At 43.3% G+C, this 18504-nt stretch overlaps 1 protein-coding gene across 1 annotated transcript in view; it reads left to right on the top strand.

The window, feature by feature from the left end:
- adamtsl5 (ADAMTS like 5) overlaps positions 1–17939 on the top strand; it is an 18832-nt gene extending 893 nt beyond the window's left edge. The window contains exons 1-13 of the mRNA XM_064336655.1: positions 1–305; positions 4813–4885; positions 8178–8335; positions 9365–9425; positions 10141–10246; positions 10784–10911; positions 12566–12689; positions 13713–13796; positions 15342–15505; positions 15594–15801; positions 16385–16489; positions 16644–16715; positions 16866–17939. The exon at positions 1–305 is cut by the window's left edge and continues 893 nt beyond it. Of these exons, the coding sequence (XP_064192725.1) occupies positions 286–305; positions 4813–4885; positions 8178–8335; positions 9365–9425; positions 10141–10246; positions 10784–10911; positions 12566–12689; positions 13713–13796; positions 15342–15505; positions 15594–15801; positions 16385–16489; positions 16644–16715; positions 16866–17197 (1635 nt within the window). The 5' untranslated portion in view covers positions 1–285 and the 3' untranslated portion in view covers positions 17198–17939. The remainder of the gene's footprint in view (positions 306–4812; positions 4886–8177; positions 8336–9364; positions 9426–10140; positions 10247–10783; positions 10912–12565; positions 12690–13712; positions 13797–15341; positions 15506–15593; positions 15802–16384; positions 16490–16643; positions 16716–16865) is intronic.
- Positions 17940–18504: the final 565 nt, after the last annotated feature.

Below are 18504 nucleotides of genomic sequence, written 5' to 3'. Positions count from 1 at the left end.
CTTGTCCCGAAGGGAAGGTCGCTATTTATTCCAAATTTGCCTGGGATGTCAAATGAACAAGACTTTAAATCTTCCATCACAAAGAGGCTAAAATGGATTGTCATAAACCTTTGCTAAATATAGATGCTCTTGAGTTTAAATTGGTGGACGTGCTCTTTTTGGTCTTATCGATACCTATGGAAGCGGATTATGAAGAAATGCATGTATGTGGAATGAACCATTTATAAACATTTAAAAAGAACAATTAAATGCGAAATAGTGTGCCGCAACTGACAAAGAGCGAGTATGTCACTTTCATTTGCCAGGTAAGAACCACTTACAACTGGATAATTTGCTGCAACTTGTACCATTCGTGTAATTTCATGTATACCCACGAACACTGATATATTTATCTTATGTATATTGATTTATGGGAGTGATAGCAGGCTGTCAGTATGCTCTCATAACGGTGATTAATTAAGACAACCTATATAGCCTGCTCTCATGTTGACACGTGACCAATAGGCTATAGTATTAACTGTATTGCTAGGAATAACCGTGTCTACTTATTGTTGTGTATACTTGACTGGATGACACAACAGATACTCTTTTCAGAACCTTGAGAAAATGTGATTCAACCCATAAGCCATCCTTGCAGGCGATCATGATTATTGTACTTCTTGTTTTGGAGAGGACTGAGGGAGACTAGACGCGTATTCTTCGCAGTTTACGTCTCCACCACCACATCCAGAATAATTTTAAACGCCGTCTGCTGTTTATGCCTGCTTCACATGAATCACATCAGTTCGCTTCCAGTGTTCATAGAATACAGGGAGAAATAAGAGTATTTCCTGCTCCTTTATCACACTGTTTTATTGTTTATTATGAGGATATAACTGTGCGGTCTATGCGCAAAGGTGGGGGCTTCTGGAGTGGTCGGCACGAAATTGTAGCACTATTAGCCACTATTAGAAGATTCGTGATTCTTGCGTGACATATGTCATATTGAACGGTGTAAATTGCAATGAATTGGGATGTTTTAAATCACCTACAAAAGCAATGCATGCTTAAAAGACGATCGTTTCTCGATTTGCAGATGTTGCAATGGAAAGCTGACAACTTGATTTCATAATGAAGAAATAATTTAGCCAGGGCTACAATGTGTAATCATAATCAGTGGGATGGAATTCAATCCTACTACTCCCTGCAAATTAATCCATGGTGTGTAATAAATCCTTTAATTAAGATTGCATTCATGTACAATTCAATCCTTTGAGTAAAATGACGTGCTGTCCATTTCACTCATACTTAAAAGTTGAGAGATAGGCACAACAATGTAAGAGGTACTGAAAATCTTAGTACATTGGTAGTGTTTAATCTTTGCAACTTCATAATCAAAATGCATTGAGTTAATGCTGTATGATGAACCCATTAAAGCAGATTTAAGCAGTGCATCATTCCATAATAATCATCACATTTTCTAATGATATTCTACAAAAATGACTCAAAGGAAATGAAATATATTACCCTCAGATTTACAGCATTCTTCTATGTAACATAAGTGATATGAAAGCTACATTTTCTGCCTTTCCTAATAATGAGGTTTCCTTTTAAAAGTTCACACAAACACACACACGCACACACACACACACAGTACACATGCAAGTATTTGTGTGTGAGTTACAGATATGCCATATTCAGTATATGGTATTCCTTACAAGACCATCATTGTGTGTCTTTGTCTATGCATTTTTACCTCTCTGAATGCCGAAAGGAATCAATCCATCATCAATTTTCTGGTCAGAATGCCTGTCATGGGATATACCGTGAGCTATTAATGTACACTCTATCAAGCATAAAGACCTTAAGTTGGAAATTGAATTAGATTTCTCTGAAAGCAATGTAGAGTCTGAAAAAGGTACTGGGTCATGGCGATAAAATAGTTATGAAAGCTTTGCTTGTGAATTGCAGTCGTATGTTTACTCACTAATCTCCTGGACTTGTGCATCGCTGGAAGGCAGTCTATGTGGAGCGATCATTTTATGCTTTGAGTTACAAAGCTCTATTTGGAGATTGGCACAGAAATGTTCATGAATTTTTCACTCAGGAGAGAAATTGAATGAATTGGCTCAGTCTATAAAGCTGTTTGCAAAGTTTAGATTGGGCCCTGTAGTTCAGGCACAAGGGCCAGGTCTCTCATTAGCTAACTATTACTATGACTGGAATTCTGCAGTGGTGGTAAACAATTGGCATCATTTTGCAAGGGACCACCCTCAGGCCCATTGATAATTCACTGAGGTTGTTTACATTTTTGCATACAACTAACCAAAATCCATTAATGGCCAAAATGTAGAAAATTAGTTTGATTTTGAAGTTGAGGTTTTGCAGTTGTCTCTGTGTTTTCAATCTCATTACTGCCTCTGACTTGTCATCAATTTCTCTTGCACTTATCTAATGAAAGTATAGCCTTTTTATTGCTTCTGTCGAGCAGAGAATATATAGGTCAATATGATTACCCCTTTGCCCTTTGCATGTTCTGGAAAAGAAAATCATCTGTAATCTGTTAAAGTATTCCCTTACTGTATCTGGTCCCCAGAGCCCAGTCCGCCTGCATAGCCTGGCCGTGTCTTTACAACTGACACATTGCATAAGGCTGCTCGGGTCAGAGGTCACATTCTCACCTGCACTGTGTACTCTACAGCTGTGAACCACAGTGGCTCGCCTCACAGATCAAGATAGCTGACAGTTTACATGATATTATTTGTACGGACGAGATATCTATGGGATCTGAACAACCTGCATCTTGCCATTACTTAAAAAATCACCAAAGTTAACGTTAGCAAGGATAGCTAAATATCTTTGAAAGAGCAACATATGTATACTTTTTCCTTTGAGATGGGTGGAATGACTAATTCTGTATTGTACAGTGCTTCCCAGTTGCAGAGACAGCCAGGAAGACTATTACAGACATAAGTGTTGACATTTTAGAAGTTTTGTGAGGCAGGCCCTTCAGACGTGCCCCGGGGCAGTTAATTTATTTTCCCAGCACTTTCTGAAGATGTCCTAATGGTTCAATATCCATGTACTATAATAGTACCTTACATAAGAAGCAGTATTTATGAAATATTTTTAAACATACTTGGCCATTGAGTAGTAAAATGTTATTTGGTAACACAATGGTGTGCATTCATTACATACTTCTAAAATAAGTTCTAATTGTTTTCTAATTGTTTTCATGTTCATCAAAGGCATTCATCCTCCTTTAGAGGAATTTCATACAGTTTTCTAATTAACCTCATCTTGCAGTGAGTTTGCAATTTATATATACCTTTTTTATCTGTTGTAGTTATCATGCTTAAGTGTGTTCACTTACAAGCAGTATGTGGTGGTCACATAAAAAGCATGTTTATCATTGATTAGTGCCATTTCCATTCCACTTCCACTCAGACTCTCTAGTCTGGTACAGCCACTTACTAATGTGCTGCAATTTCCTCAACCAGTGCAATTTTGAGAATCTGTAGATTTAATGAGGGTTTCCTCTTGACAAATGACACAAGCGAATGGCCCCCGTCATTAGGAGGCAAGCCGTGCCTGGGCTTTCCTGATTAGAGCAACACACCCAACATAGCAGACCCCAGGCACCCTGACTGTTCCAGCCCTGACATCCCAGCCCCAAGGAAGGAGGGCTGCTCACTTTAGTATAGGGGGAGATGTGTATCATTTAATTGGACAGGGAGGCTACTGACCTGGGGTGAATGCCAAAATAAGCATTCTGGCTCAGGTCCATATGGACCCATAAATGATAAGCGAGAACAGGGAGTGTGTGCCCTGAGAGATGGGAAACAAAAGCCTTATTCCTCTTTGTGGTATCAAAGGGCAAGCTAACTACTGTTAGTCATCAGGGGCCTGGAGCAGACAGGTCGAGATGACTGAACACTCATAGACCCTGGCATGCCGAAGCATGAGATATTCCCAGAATTAGCACATTTCCGAGAAACCCTTCAAAGTCTTGCGATTATGGTGACTCGCGTGTGTTGTATGGCCTTCATCTTTTCAGCTGAATTGCTCAGGCTATGAGACCTCTTCCACAGCCGAGCAGTGGTTGATGAATACTGGATTTGGCACTGCATGATATCTGTCCCCTATGTGTCACATGCCTGTCCTGGAGTATTACTACCGACTAAAAGACTTTTGGCCACCTGGGCCACAGTCTGCCACCTGGTCCATAGTTTTACGAAACTAGCAATACATTTTGCATTATGGTACTCAGTAGATGTCACATTTGCAGTAATATACCTGTCAAACTTTATTTAGATTAAATGAGAAGAATTCATAAACCTTGGCTCCTTTCGCCAAAGTGCAGGGGGAGTTTGCCTGGATGAAATCTATGAATTTAGGTAAAAATGTTTTTGAGAAGACAAAATTTGGATTCAGTGGCTTTCGAGAACGGCAATGGGGCTGCCCACAAAGGTTGGGGTCTGGAGTGCAGTGGACCAATGCAGCACTGCTTCTGATGGCTGCTGCAGACAGTTTGGGGTTCTGGGAGCTGGGTGAATCCCGGTCTTCTCCTTGGGTGTGGGCATTAATGATCCACAGCATTGGGGGAAGGGGGAGAATTCCTGACCTTGGCCCCTCCCAGCAGGGGCCCTGCTGCCATGATGGGTCTGGCTGGGTTATTTGTTGTTATTAATGGCTTCCTTGTGACCCGGGGCCCGGGCTACTTTGCTAAGTGGGCTTAAAGTGACCGCCCCTCTCGGTTGCACTGATTAAATCTCAGAGGGGTGTGGGTATAATTGACTAACCCTGTTTATTTTCTCTCCACTCTGGTTCTAGGAGGCTGTCCCAATGCGTGGTTCTGACCTTCATAACTCTACTGGTCTCCCCAGTTTGCCTGTCATCCCAACATGTAAGCCAACTCTGTTGATGGCCAAGATATGAAATTCTACAATGCTTACTGTGTGCCCGTTTGATTAGATGTTTCATTGTTATATTTTGTATGTATAGCTTATGTATGCTAAGTAAGATTAAGTAGATTTTGTGGATTTAGTAGATTAAGTAGATTTAGGAAAGATTTGTACTTTTTATGCTAAACATAAATTTGCTAACTTTAGCTAACTTTAGCTTCCTGACAACATTTAATGCACATGTCAACAAGAAGAATGAAAAATGCTGACTTTCACTCCATTTCGATTGACTGTGATCAGAGACAAAGTACAATTTCAGAAACTGCTACAAATAGGTAATTCGCTTAGCTATAATGTCAATAACCAGGTTTACATTGCACATGCATGTTATATTTCACCAATATAGCTGTCTATCCGTAGCTTGCAAAACATATGTATGGGTTCAGTGTTTGCTCATTTTTTGGGGAGAAATGTACAGCAAGGCAGTCTTTGTAGTTTTCGATAGAGAGCATAGAAAGTGCAGGAAATACACGTTGAATGCATTCACCACGCATGTCGCTTAGCAGTTAAACACTTTTTTCACTGTTGCTCAGGTAATTTTTTGACAGTTGCTGGAATATCCAACAATATAGTTTATGATTTTGTTTTACTATTGTTTTATTTTAAGTTGTTTTTCTTTTTTTGGCTGTAATGACTCACAATTTCCCATTTGAAAAAGCCAGTTGCACCTCTTATGTCTAGTTGTGCCTCTTGAGTCACTCTTGAGTTCAACAAGTAAAAGGTATTTTTGGCTTTATAGCTCTGCAAGTCACAGGGTTCTATGTGACGGAGAGGTATGCATTTCAAAAACAGGTGCAGACCCTTGTCTAAAGGGGCCAGTTCTCTATTACTAATTGTATATGTCCAGATTTATTGTTGTTAGTTTGACTTGCTAGCACATGGAGTAGGTTAATAGCATTGCTAGCTTGGAAGCTGTGCTCATAGGTCAGCTGTCTGTATTGGTCTGTAATTCTTTATGCTTGTTATTTGCAATTCTACATTATGCAGTGAGTTTTTTAATCTTCTTGTGATTATTTTCAATCTCGAGTTATGTGCTATTGCAAATCTTGTTTGTCTTTCAAGGATCACCCCTCCTTATCACCAGTCGTCCATAGACTCTTGCCAAGTACATATTTGTCAACCTTGTTAACCTTTCGGCAGGTTAACAAGATGATGTATGTATTTTATCAATGTGCTATTTTAAGTAGGCTTTAATAATATATTGTAAAAGAGAGATATAGTACTGTGTGGCATGGCGTATGAAACTGTGGGAGGTTTTCACTTTAAGTTTCAAGTTGCAAGGTGTCTTTTCTTCGCTATTGTGTCGCCATCTTTCAACAGAGTTTGTTGTGTTGTCAAGTTAAGTTTGAGGAAAGGGGCTCCTGTGGACTTCGGGGAGATAGAAAAAAAACCCAAAGATAGCCATATCCATGTCCAGAGAGAGAGAGAGAGAGAGAGAGAGGGGTATGAAGCTCACCACAGACAAAGGGGCAATGTTTTTATTAGAATGACTTTCGCCTTGAATTCCATTCTCTCCAAATAGTTGGCCGGAGATGTCAAAGTCATTGAGGCACTCCCTCTCGGGTTCCCTCCACAGCTTAAGGCACTGGTTCAAAAGACGGTGCTAAAAGCGGCAGCAAAAGAAATTTAGATTTACCGCCGTGTTGTCGGCATCTGCTGGCTGTCTCTCAGTCATTCTCCAAATGCCTCTGGGCTCAACAAACTAAGCCGCGTCTTGTCCATCACCCACCGTCAATGTCATTTCACAGCTTTCATTCATTTTTTGTCTCTCTCTTTCTCTCTCTCTCTCTCTCTCTCCATCCCTCTCCCTTTTCCCATGCTTATTTGATCACAAAACAGCATTTGCTGTTTCTTCTTAGTGGTGACATTTGTATTCAGAGGGCCAGGTTGTCTTAATATCACTAATGCAGAGGTCTCTACTCTGGCCCCAGTCCCCTAAATCTTTCTGTCCTTCTTCGGTCATGTTTTCAAAGAGTACTTTTTTCTAAGAACAGCCTAAGGGGGGTGAGGGGAACCTGGAGTTCCAAAGGTGAAAGGTCATTTTGTTAATCCAGCACACCAACTCGCCCCCCTCTCCGACTGTCATCAACACTAATTTGGGTCTCTGTGGCAGTAATGAGGGCAATTCCAGGTCAGTGGTAGGGGAAATGGTAGGCAGAGTTGTGAAAGTACTGCCGGGGCGGCATGGTGCAGTTGTGTGTCATTAACCCCTCGCAGCTTGGCCATAGCCCTGTCAGTCACACAGTCTGTGAGTAATACTCTCATCACAGAGTCAAAGAACAGCTTTCATGTGTCTGAAGGTATGTGAAAAATGCATATCCAACCATTACATTTTACATTGTTAGTTGCACCATAAACAATGTCTTGCTACGGCCATAATGTTGTGAAATTGGTTGTTAACAAGACCACAAAGGTAGGTTGTCTGCTTGTAACGTGTATGTTGTACTTACTTGAGCATTGCCTTTGAAGGGTTAAATTCAAGGATTTCTTTGCGTTAGAGGCCTGTGTGAAAGGTGAACGGGAGCCTTGCCAGTGAAATCCAGCTTTAGGGGAAGACTTTGGAATGCATCTGAAAAGCGCTGTTTGTTACCGCAAATCATTTTATATTGTCTCACAGTGTTTACCATCATTGCACTGCATGCTGTGTTTGCACTTGAATTAGGTTTACAAAGAGGCTGTGGGTTTTATTTAGGGCTTTTGAGCAATGTGCTTCCCACAGGTACTTTAATCAACTGTGAGGGCAGGGTGCAGGTGTTACAGGGTGCAAGTAAGCCTGGTGCACTTCACTTCCGAGGTGTACACGGGATCTGATGGGGTTGAGACCCGGTGAAAACCCATAAGCCCATGTTCTTAGAACAATGCCAAAGACTAATCTACAAATGGGAGCACAACACTATCCCTGGGACACAATTAGATGTTCATTTTGTAATTGATGGTGTGACTAATGCAGTCAAGCAGGTTGTAGGCCTTTGTGGATGGGGGGGGGGAGCGGCACTGGGAGTAAACAAATGACCCATTTATTGCAGTAACTTATGATGCACATCTTATGAAATGATCTTTATATACATGGCCCAGGACTGCTCCTTACTGATGCTCAGGAGCTGGAGTTAGGCTGGACAGTATAATGGGCTGTAAGTGAGCTGAGTATTGTACAGTGGTGAAATAAATGTGATTTGCTAACTCTTCCCCCTCTCTGCATCTGCGTTCCCTCCCTTGTGCCCCCTCCCGGTGCAGCCATCTTTCGTCTCTCCGTGGGGGCGCCAAGGACGGTCAGCACGCGCTCGTCGTCAGCTGCACTACAGAAATGAGTGGGGCTCCTGGAGCGGCTGGTCCGTCTGCTCACGCACCTGTGGGGGCGGGGCTTCAGTTCGAACCCGCACCTGCCTCACCAGGTAAGGACAGGGGGCATCTAGACCAGACCGGTGTCAAGTATTTTTTTAAAAAAGCCTTAACCCTATAGACGCCAGTCCTGCAGATTACTAACAAATTTTAGAACCTATTTATTTTCACCAATTTTCAAAAGTATTTTTGTGCGTTTGTTAAATATTCACAGGGATATGCAAGAGTGTTTTAAAATTTTACCAGCGTCTAAACAGTTAAATTATTTTGAATGCATATTTGACCCAGGTCTGGCCTAGACACAAAGTCAATAATGTGGATCGTTTCCACATGTGTGGACTGGACAGCAGTGTAGCATAATTGCTAAGGAACTGGCCTCAAAGGCTGCAGGTTCAATACCCTGTTAGGATACTGCTGTTATGCCCTTGATCAAGGTACTTAACCTGCATGGCTGCAGTATCCAGCTACATAAATCGATACTATGTAAAAAATGCAAAAAGCTTTGTAAGTCACTGGATAAGAGTGTCCGCTAAATGCCTGTAATTTAATGTTTCCTATCCATTGTAGAAATGCACAGTGCACTGTTAGAAATAAATTTGGGAGAAATAAAGCAACAATCCATTAAGTGGTGTCCTAGAAAACGTGTAATAATTCTTTAATTTTCTTTTTGCTTGCCCAATTTTTGAGCCTCCATAAAATGTATCAATTGGTAATGCATATTTCCATTTAGTTGTATTGAGTGACCTTAAATCTTCCTAGACTTTTGATGTATGTGTGCCTATTTGCGTGTTATCTTTGGAGCACTTCACTATGTCAGTGCCTTCTGTTGGCCAGGACTGGAGAATGTCCTATCTGCTTAGCATCAAAAGACCTTTTAACAGCTCATAAGGACTGCTTTATGTCCTATTATTACAGAACCTTTTTTGTATTTGATTTATGAAGCACTCAAATCTAAGAGGAGGAATGTCAGACATTTATTGTTCTGTCATCATCAATAAGTCTTTTTACACTGATGCATTGCACCCTATTCTCATTGCATATCGAAAATCTTTGAAAGTATTTAATTATTTTCTCTTTCCCAGGAACCCAGTTGGGGGGCCATGTCCAGGAGACCCCAGACAGTACAAGATCTGTAACTCCAAGGCAAGAAAACAGATTCTTCAAGATCTGTAACAACAACGCTAGAGAGCCAGACAGAACCCATTCTTATCAGTGTAATCCCAGTACTCCACTTTCAACAGAAGCCTTTGAATGGCATTCAGGACCGCCTGGCCTGTCAAGATTGTCATGACAGCTCAAACAATCAAAAGAACAACTTAAGTGTGGACTAAGGCCCGATGACATATTAGATACTTTAAAAATAGAAATTATTAACATATCTACTTTTACCCATGATCATAGGTTTTGCTTGTATTTCAGTTCCACATTTTCAGACACCTGTAGAATATTTTACTGTGATAAACCCCTGACCCTACCCTGTTGATGGGAAAGGGTGTGAAGCTTCAGGTTTTTACACATTTTCTTATAAAACTCAATGGCTCCCTTGGTGACTGATTGGTGATCTGGCTGAGTTTAAGGTGTGTTTGTGGATATAGTCAATGAGTCAGCACTGAGTGTATCAGTCCTCCCAGGAGTGTTAGAGGGAAACACAGCTGACAGCTGATACTATGCCCAGTGCGGGTTGAGGCATGCTGCGTGTGTGTGTGTGTGTGCCTGTGTGTGTGTGTGTGTGTGTCTGTGCGTGCATGCCTGCATGAGTGCATGTGTGCGCGTGTGCGTCCGTGTGTGTGTATGGGCATGCGTGTGTGCATGCCGTGGCTGTTTTCTCTGTCATGATTCTTTGTGTCTCTTTGCACAGGAGTGTGCCCCAGGCTCTATGGAGTTTCGGGAGCTGCAGTGCAAGGCTTTCAATGACAGGCCCGTGGTGGCCAGCAACCGCTACAAATGGACAACCTTCCTTGGAGGTGAGTGTGGCTGCTCCCCTGTTTTTGTGCACTGGCCCACTGTGTCATTGCCCCTCAGAGACAGAAAGGGCCCCATTTATATCTATGTTTGAGATTGATTAAAGCCCGCCTAGGGCTGCTCTGTGAATAAAACATCAGTAGTTTACCTCAAAATTCCCATTTAACATGTGTATCAAATTAGAGGTTTGAATAAATTTGGTGTGCCCTGGAAAGAATCTGCATGAGTTTGAACACATGACAGGGAAGGATTTTAATTTGGCACAGCATGAACACACTGAGTAAAATGGCTATAGATATAAGGTTCATTTGTAAGTGCTATGTAAGCCCTTTCCTTTCATTTGACAATCTCACAGAATACCCATAGGTTTCATTAAAGTCCTTTACATGTCCTTTACAGCTCCCATTGTCTGGCATTCACCTGGGAGTCTTATTACCTAGTCCTGGCTCCCTGTGTTAAATTTCCCAATAATTCATTTACCCCTGCAACCTTTCTCTCTTTCTCCGTCTCCTTCTCTGAAACTTTCTCCTCTCCCTCAGGTCCCGACCCGTGTGAGCTCAGCTGCCTTGCCCTGGGGCACAATTTCTACTATAATTTTGGGCGAGTTCTGGACGGAACATCGTGCCAGAAGGACTCGGGGGCCATCTGTGTCAATGGCCGCTGTCTGGTGAGTGAAGAAGGACAGAACTGCATGTTACTGCATATAAGGGAATGAAAAGTAGCGTGAGATATATGGATGTGCCTGTTTATTGTGTTCTGCCTGTTTTCCAACAGGAGTTTTGGCAGGACCGTTCATGCTGTGCTCTAAAGGTTGCGCTGTACACATACACACATGTGAACTTGACATTTTACTGTAGATGTTAATGAAAAAAATGAATCTTGGCGATTTTCCCGATTTTATCTACTAAATCCCAGAACCCCCCCCCCCCTTCCCCAACACCACCACCATTGCTTCTGTGTGGGGAGCATTTTGTCAGCCCCAAACTTTTTGTCCGCTCTGACTGACTGCCACGTGGTCTCTCTGAGCATCCCTCTTTAGACTACACAGGTGATTGAAGCCGTAATTCTCTCCTAAAGGTCAAGGCGGAGGTTCGCTGGAGAAGTGGCCTGTTGTTAATGATTAAACAGTGTGTCCGGGGGGGGGGGGGGGGGGGTGCTGGTCGAGGGAGGGATTTTTACGAGCAGTGAGGTCATCGGCATTTCTGGAAGCGGGCGAGGTCAGGGAGAAGCTGCTCTGGAGAAACTGCAGATGCAGAAGGCAGCTGGTGTGAGCCAGCGTGTGGCTGATGGAGCGCAGGTCTGTGCCATTCGCAGGAGGACAGTGCCCACCTAGCTTGCCTCTGTGGGTGTGCTGCTGTCACTCGGCTCTGTATAATTACCCTCCTGAGACATATATGAGCCTCAGGGCCCCCCAAACAGTCTAATACATTGCCTCGTATTGCGTCTCTTTATATCCTGTTGTGCACACTGGGAGGGAGAGAGTGATGGGGGGGGGTTAATTATATGTTCCTAAAATTGGAGGGGAATGCTGGAAAGCCTCTCCTTGATTGTTTCTCATGGCAGCGCGACAGTTTCTGATCTGGCAGAGGCTGCAGGAGATACTGGCATCTCAGTTCGCCAGCGGGATATATGGGCCGAGGAGGAATCCTCCTCACCTGTTGAAAAAATTCCCTCTGAACCCCACCCCCGCCCCCCAAAAAAGGCCTCCGCTTGGCCATGGCCCATACAGCCCACTCCCCCTCTCTCTGAGTCTCTCATTGGCCTGGCAGAGCCTCCTATAGTGCTCAGTTTATCTGTTGCCCTCCCTCCTGTGGAGGATGGACAGAGCCTGGAGGCCTCCCCTGTGGGAACAGGAACGTGACTGTGAGACGGGGGACAGTGACCCTCCTCTGTGACTGTGCTCACTGCCCTGGGAGTCTGTGGGGCATAGCCACGAAGGCCTAAACTTGGGAATAGCCAAAAGGACAGTTTAACACAAGTGTGAAGAGTAGGTGTGTTCCAGGCAAGAACGCATGGAACAGCACAGTGAATAGCAAAGCATGCAGTGCATTTTTATCATTACATGTGGAGCTCTGCTTAGGTGCTCGTTTATGACCTCAAATTAGCGCGTCTAAATGAGAACATACCCCTGCCTGGCCGCTAATGCCTGACTGCAGATACTGCAGCCGCAGTACCTGTGCCTGCCAGTAGGGAAACAGCCAACCAAAGTCCAGCTGAGGCAGCCACAGCCAAAGAAAGACAAATACAGGGCTAAAGTTTTTGGCCGTTTTGCGCGTAGCTGAGACTCTAATTCCTGGGTTCTGTTTTCCTTTATGCTGCAGAAGCCAGGCTGTGACCTGATCCTGGGCTCGGTGCAGAAGGAGGACGCCTGCATGGTGTGCGGTGGGCACAATACTACCTGCATGCAGCATCGCAACGTGTACCAGGACAATGGGCACAACGCTGGTCAGTACTGCTGCCCTCGCATGCACACCCACTGTTCTAATGACACAGTCTGGAATGGCAAAGTGGATTACCACACAGAGACTAAACACAATGCCCTTGTCACACTAATAACAGGAGTCTCTTGCAGCCTTCCCCTTTACAGGTAAATGCCAGCAAGCTATAGAATATCACAGGTGCCATTTTGTAGGTGTTGAGTGTTTAATCACAAGTGGCAGACAAGGTGTCATTCTTTTGGCCCGCAACGCTGGCCTGTCTACAGGGAGTAATCGCATAGCCAATCGCACAATAGCGCAATGAATGCAAACATTGTGTTTCAAACATGAAAAGGTTAAGGAAAACAAGAAGGCATTGCCCGGATGACTCCTTCGCTGTGTACTTAGCCGAGCAGCACCGAGGCCCCCCATCTTAAAAGGCCTGGCTCAATGCCACGGAATTCTAAACCCAAGTACCTCCCTTTAGGACAGTGACTGAGTATTCACGAGGGGCACAAACAGAGCCCTGACACCTCTTGTGTCTCCTTTGGTGGCAGCCCCCATTCTGAGACAGTAGACCCTTTCCATGGCTCCTTGTGTAGGCAGAGGGGGAATACTTGCTGCGATCCTCCCCATCGAGCAGGGAGAGCACAGGTGATAATAGTGGCATTGTTTGGTTATCTGAAAAGCCTCGCTTTCCCTTCTCCTGAAGCTGTATTTCCGAATGGGGAATAACTGATTTCGAGCAGCCAGCGCAATGCTGCACAGGCAGGTCAAGAGCCAAAAGACCAGGGCACGTCACAGCAGGGCAATGTACTCAAAAGCTCAACACCACCCTGCATGTCTGTCATAAAGCCTGGAGGACAAGTGTAACCAGGACCTTGTAGACCCCAATTATGTGTCTTTACCAGAATATCTCAACACTTCACAGGCTCTTAATGATGTGGCATGTGTAAAAAAATGTACCAACATAGATTTCAACATGTTTTTGGATAATATAGACCCCAGTGAAAGATTACATCTCTTACTCTGTATTTATGTCACACTACAGGGCCCTTTGGATACAATGAAGTCACTATGATTCCAGCAGGAGCAACTCACATCCGAGTAACTGACAACAGCAAGAACTACCTGGGTAAGAGGCATCACAGACTTTTCCTGGATCTGCTTTATGGAAGAGTTTTCATTACATTACATTACAGGCGTTTGGAAGATGCTCTTATCCAGAGCGACGTACAACAAAGTGTATAACCAAAACCAGGAGCAAGTGTGTTGAAAACCCTAGAGGGAAGTACAGTTCCAAATGCAGGGAATGACCGCGTAGTTTAACTTGGACCCTGTAGGTTAATCTGATTAACACAACAAAAACAGCAACAAAGCAGTCTATGCAAATAAAACAAGCAATAGTTATTGCACTTGTGCCTACTCAACTAAGTCAACTAAGATAAACAGCTTACCTAGCTACAACCCTAAGATTACATAGTTTTCAGAGAGTCTGTTAGTGAAGAGGGCCCTTGCATCAGTATTATCTTGAATACCCTCTGTTCGCATTCATACTTAAGAGATACTAGAACATGCTGTAGCTTTCAATGGTCTGAATGACACACTATGTCCTGTCCTTCAAAGGGAAAATAAGGGTGGATACCTTTGATGATAGTATCCCTTTCTGTAACCCCCCACCCATCTTTCCCCCTCCAAGGACGTCCTACTGGGTGATGGGCATGTTTCTGTCAAAGCCACACCCAGGCCTATTTCCACTTGCTGATACCATTTTGGACAAAAATAGCAGGAATTGAAATGGAACAGCCACCAGATTACTGGGTGTGGATACGTTCTGCATGATGGCAGGGGGTTGAAAAGTTGGAATAATGATAACATTTTCCTCCTCTAAAATATGTCATACAGATACAGTTTCTGTCAAACAACATGCCTTAGAAAAGGCCTGTTTCTCTGAGCAAACGCATCGATTACTGAGGACTTAAGAACGAAGTTTAAGCGTCCATGCATCAATACACCCAAGGGATGAATGAGGCTTGTGCAGCATTACACTTACAATATTGCATCTGTCTTTAATATTGCCTTATATCACCTTCCCAACTGCACAGCATTAACTGGGAGCTAAGTAAATCAGTTAGTCCAGAAGGCATTGTCAGTGTATGCAAGAAAAGGAATGACAATGGAATAGAATGGTAATGCTGGAAGATGCCAAGGAATGCCCTGACAGACTCATAGACTTATTTTTTTTAATCCTTTCTCAGTTTTGCTATTATTTTTATTCAATTATTTTATTAATTACAGTCACACATTATTCATGTTGCACTTCATTTTCTTTATTTTCTTAGTTTTGTTTCATTGTATCTCATTATGTTGTCACAGGGTATTGATTGACTGCTCATAACTACCTGTCACATGTGATCAATGCATTGCTCATGCCTACCCAGAATCTACAAATACTTCCTCTTGAGTCATTCTTTGTTTATATCCTGATGAAGACCTTGCGTGGTTGAAACCAGTCTTTTTTTTAACTTAATATCAGCAGATACGCTGTTACAATAAAGGCTTTTTGAATATTTTCCTTCAAGTAAGTGTGCCTGGAGTTTCAAGTAAGTCACATTGTTATATCTTTTTTCGGCTGCCATTCCTGTGGACTTGTTTGGCATTTGACTTGTTTGACCCGCAGCACTCCAAGATGGACGCTCCCAATTTGTCATCAACGGACACTGGAAAATCAGCATTCCCGGGGAGTACAGCGTTGCTGGAACCAAACTCCTTTACCGGCGATCCTCAGACAACTGGGAGAGCTTTGAGGTCCCGGGTCCCACTAAGGAGGACCTGCATGTCATGGTCAGAACCATTCGACTTTGGATGAAGCCTCCACTTGCACTGCTGCAAACGAGAAAACCAATACCTTCTCCCAATGATATCCCTGCAGGTGTTGTCCACTGATAAGAATTCTGGGATAGAGTATGAGTACTGGTTGCCTCCTGACCGCTACAACCTTTACCATGGGAAGAGCCCACTACGCCAGCCACACCACAGTGCCAGCTTCACACCGTGGCAACTGCCAACTCCCAGCACCACTACCAGCACCACTACAACCACTACCACCAGAGCCCCTGCAACCCATAGACAATTCTGGGGTGAGGCTGTGCCTGTGTTTGTTGTGATGAAGACATTATGAATGTCTCTTTAGGCTGTCCTTTGTAATGGGCTATTATTTGTAAAATATTTGACTTATAAACTAAATTGCAGGGCAATGATGTTGCCTATCTAGGCTTTCTGTGTAGACTTTTTCATGGCTTAGTACAGAAACTACATATTATCAATTATTTTGATACTGAAGTCCAACACCTTCGGTAAGATCTTTGGTCCCTTTCAGTAAAGCAAAGCGTCCTTGTCACTGCAAATTCAGAAAACGGGAGAAATTTTTATTTTCTGAAACTTCACAGTAACTGCTTAAAAGTTTCCTCAGATCTAGGCATTTACTTATTAGTCTATTGCACGTAATGAGGAAGTAGCTGTTAACATATTATAGGTAAGTTCTTTTTTTCTAGATCTTAACTGTGCAGAGAGAAACAAACATGAAAACCATGGTCATTATTTTGTAGAGCTTGGGTGTTTGAGTTGAGATTATAATCTTGAGTGACATAATGGGGGTTTGCGGCCTTGCTGGGAGCTTGTTGCTAGGTAGCAAGGTGGCCTGACACTGTGTCCTTCACTCAGTGCCTGCAGGTGGCTGGCCTGCTCAGCCCCCTCGACAACAGCCACAGCCCCGCCTCGAGAGGGATGAGACCCGACGGAACCTGCTCCCACGACCGTACCGTCCAGGTCAGCACGCCCCCAACTGTTTTATCCTCACTCCACCTGGGCTGCCTCTGGTTGTTTTCGGACTTCTGAGACAGTTAGAAATTGACTTTTAGTTACTTTTAATGGTGCAAGATTTTTGTAAATAGTAAAAATGATGATACTGTGTTCTCTGAAGGGAATTGTGGGAGATGCAGGAAGGTTCGAGGTCGTGGAGAGCGCCGGAGACAGTACTGCCAAAAGGACTTTGGTGAGTTTCTCTGTGTTTTCACAAATATTTCTAGGAATATGGTAACCTCTGTATGTGCACAACCTGGCCAATGTTTACAGACAAGTGAAATCAGGATAGTCCTTTTGTTCATTTCCATGGACTGTTTGTATTCATCCCTGTCTTTGTCAGTGTTTCGAGCCAAGGTCCTGGGCAAGCAGTATCGTGGTGAGGAGACACGCTACGATGTGCAGATCATCCGCACCTACCGTAACCGTTTCCGTCTGGAACACCGCGAGTTCCTGTGGGTGGCCAATATCTGTGACTGTCCGCAGCTCGATGAAGGCCGCCAGTATGTCATTATGGCCCGTCGCCATATCAACTACGAGCACACCCTCAACCGCATACTGCTGGAGGAGGACAGCTATGTACAGCCATATCGGCCCCGAGAGGATGCTCACCTGCGCCCTCTGGAGGAACTATGCAGTAACCATGGGACAAAGCCATCTCGTGTGACAGGCTAGACCTCACTGACAGCACACACACACACGCACACATGCACATGCCCACTATCACTGCACTTATAAAAATGGTGTTACATTTTCATTCAGAAAAACAGAGGGTACCACTGATGTGTATTTACAAAAACAGTGACGTCCCCTGCCTCCAGAGTCAGATCCTGGACTTACTCAAGATAAAACCACTGGAGTCCTCAAGGGAACAAACAGTTACCTGTTTAATGTCAAACAAGGGCCAAAGGAAATTGGAGCTGATTTAATTCTGGGAAGTGGCAAAACTCCAAAACATGGACGTCACCTTCAGCTTGCAACAGCTTGTCTATCCTCGTGGTATAGCACTTTAGGTGGTGATACAATGGACCCACCTTTAAACTTCAGATACCAAAGAGCAGCAGAGAATCGTGCTGAGAAGTATAGTCTGATACCTTTTTCAAATGGAAGCCTTTTGCAGCACATCATATTGCTACCTGGACTGACAACAGCCAAAAACTGTGTGTGTTGATTGACAGATGTTTATTTTTCAGATATCCTCCCTTAATCTTTTAACCCTTCCCTTTATATTTAAGATGACAGTATGCATTGCTATGTATTGTATTTATAAGGCCAAGGGATAGAATCATTTACAGACATTTATAAGGTATTTTATTTTTGTGTTTTGCATCAGAAATATTGTCGTTTTCAAAGATTAACAATGTATTTCATTTTATGGATATACTTTTTGAATATAAAAAGAAAGCTTTATTGAAGATTTGTCACATTTCTTACTTTCGATATCTCACACACACCATTCACTCACACAGTCATACCTGTGGGCAATTTAGAGTCTCCAATTAGCCTACCTGAATGTCTTTGGGCTGTGGGAGGAAACCGGAGTACCTGGAGGTAACCCACACGGACACGGGGAGAACATGCAAACTCCACACAGAAAGTCCCAGGGCAGATTTGAACCCAGAACCTTCTTGCTGTGAGGCAACGGTGCTACATAAAAAGGAAGCATAAAAGGAAGATCTCTCACTCTTCTTTCAAATATCAGTTGGTTTTATTTGAGAATTAGAAAATCACCAGTCGTTTTGACTGTTGCCATAATCATCCTGATAATGACAACAGCCAAAGCACTGGTGATACTCAAATTCTCAGTAAATGAAAGCTTATGTTGGCAGAAGAATGTTTGACTTTCCTCTTTATATTTATATTTCAATCCCCTCTGACAGAACTACTATATCATCCTAATGTTTGGGAACAGTGAAATCTGCAGAAACTAGCCCAGAATGGGAGAAGTGAGTCACACGTCTCCTTATCAAACCTGCTCTAAA

Source organism: Anguilla rostrata, chromosome 5, assembly GCF_018555375.3.
Source record: "Anguilla rostrata isolate EN2019 chromosome 5, ASM1855537v3, whole genome shotgun sequence".
NCBI classification, from domain to species: Eukaryota; Metazoa; Chordata; class Actinopteri; order Anguilliformes; family Anguillidae; genus Anguilla; species Anguilla rostrata.
The sequence above is the reverse complement of the archived record's forward strand: the minus strand, read 5'-3'. Positions and strand labels throughout refer to the sequence as shown.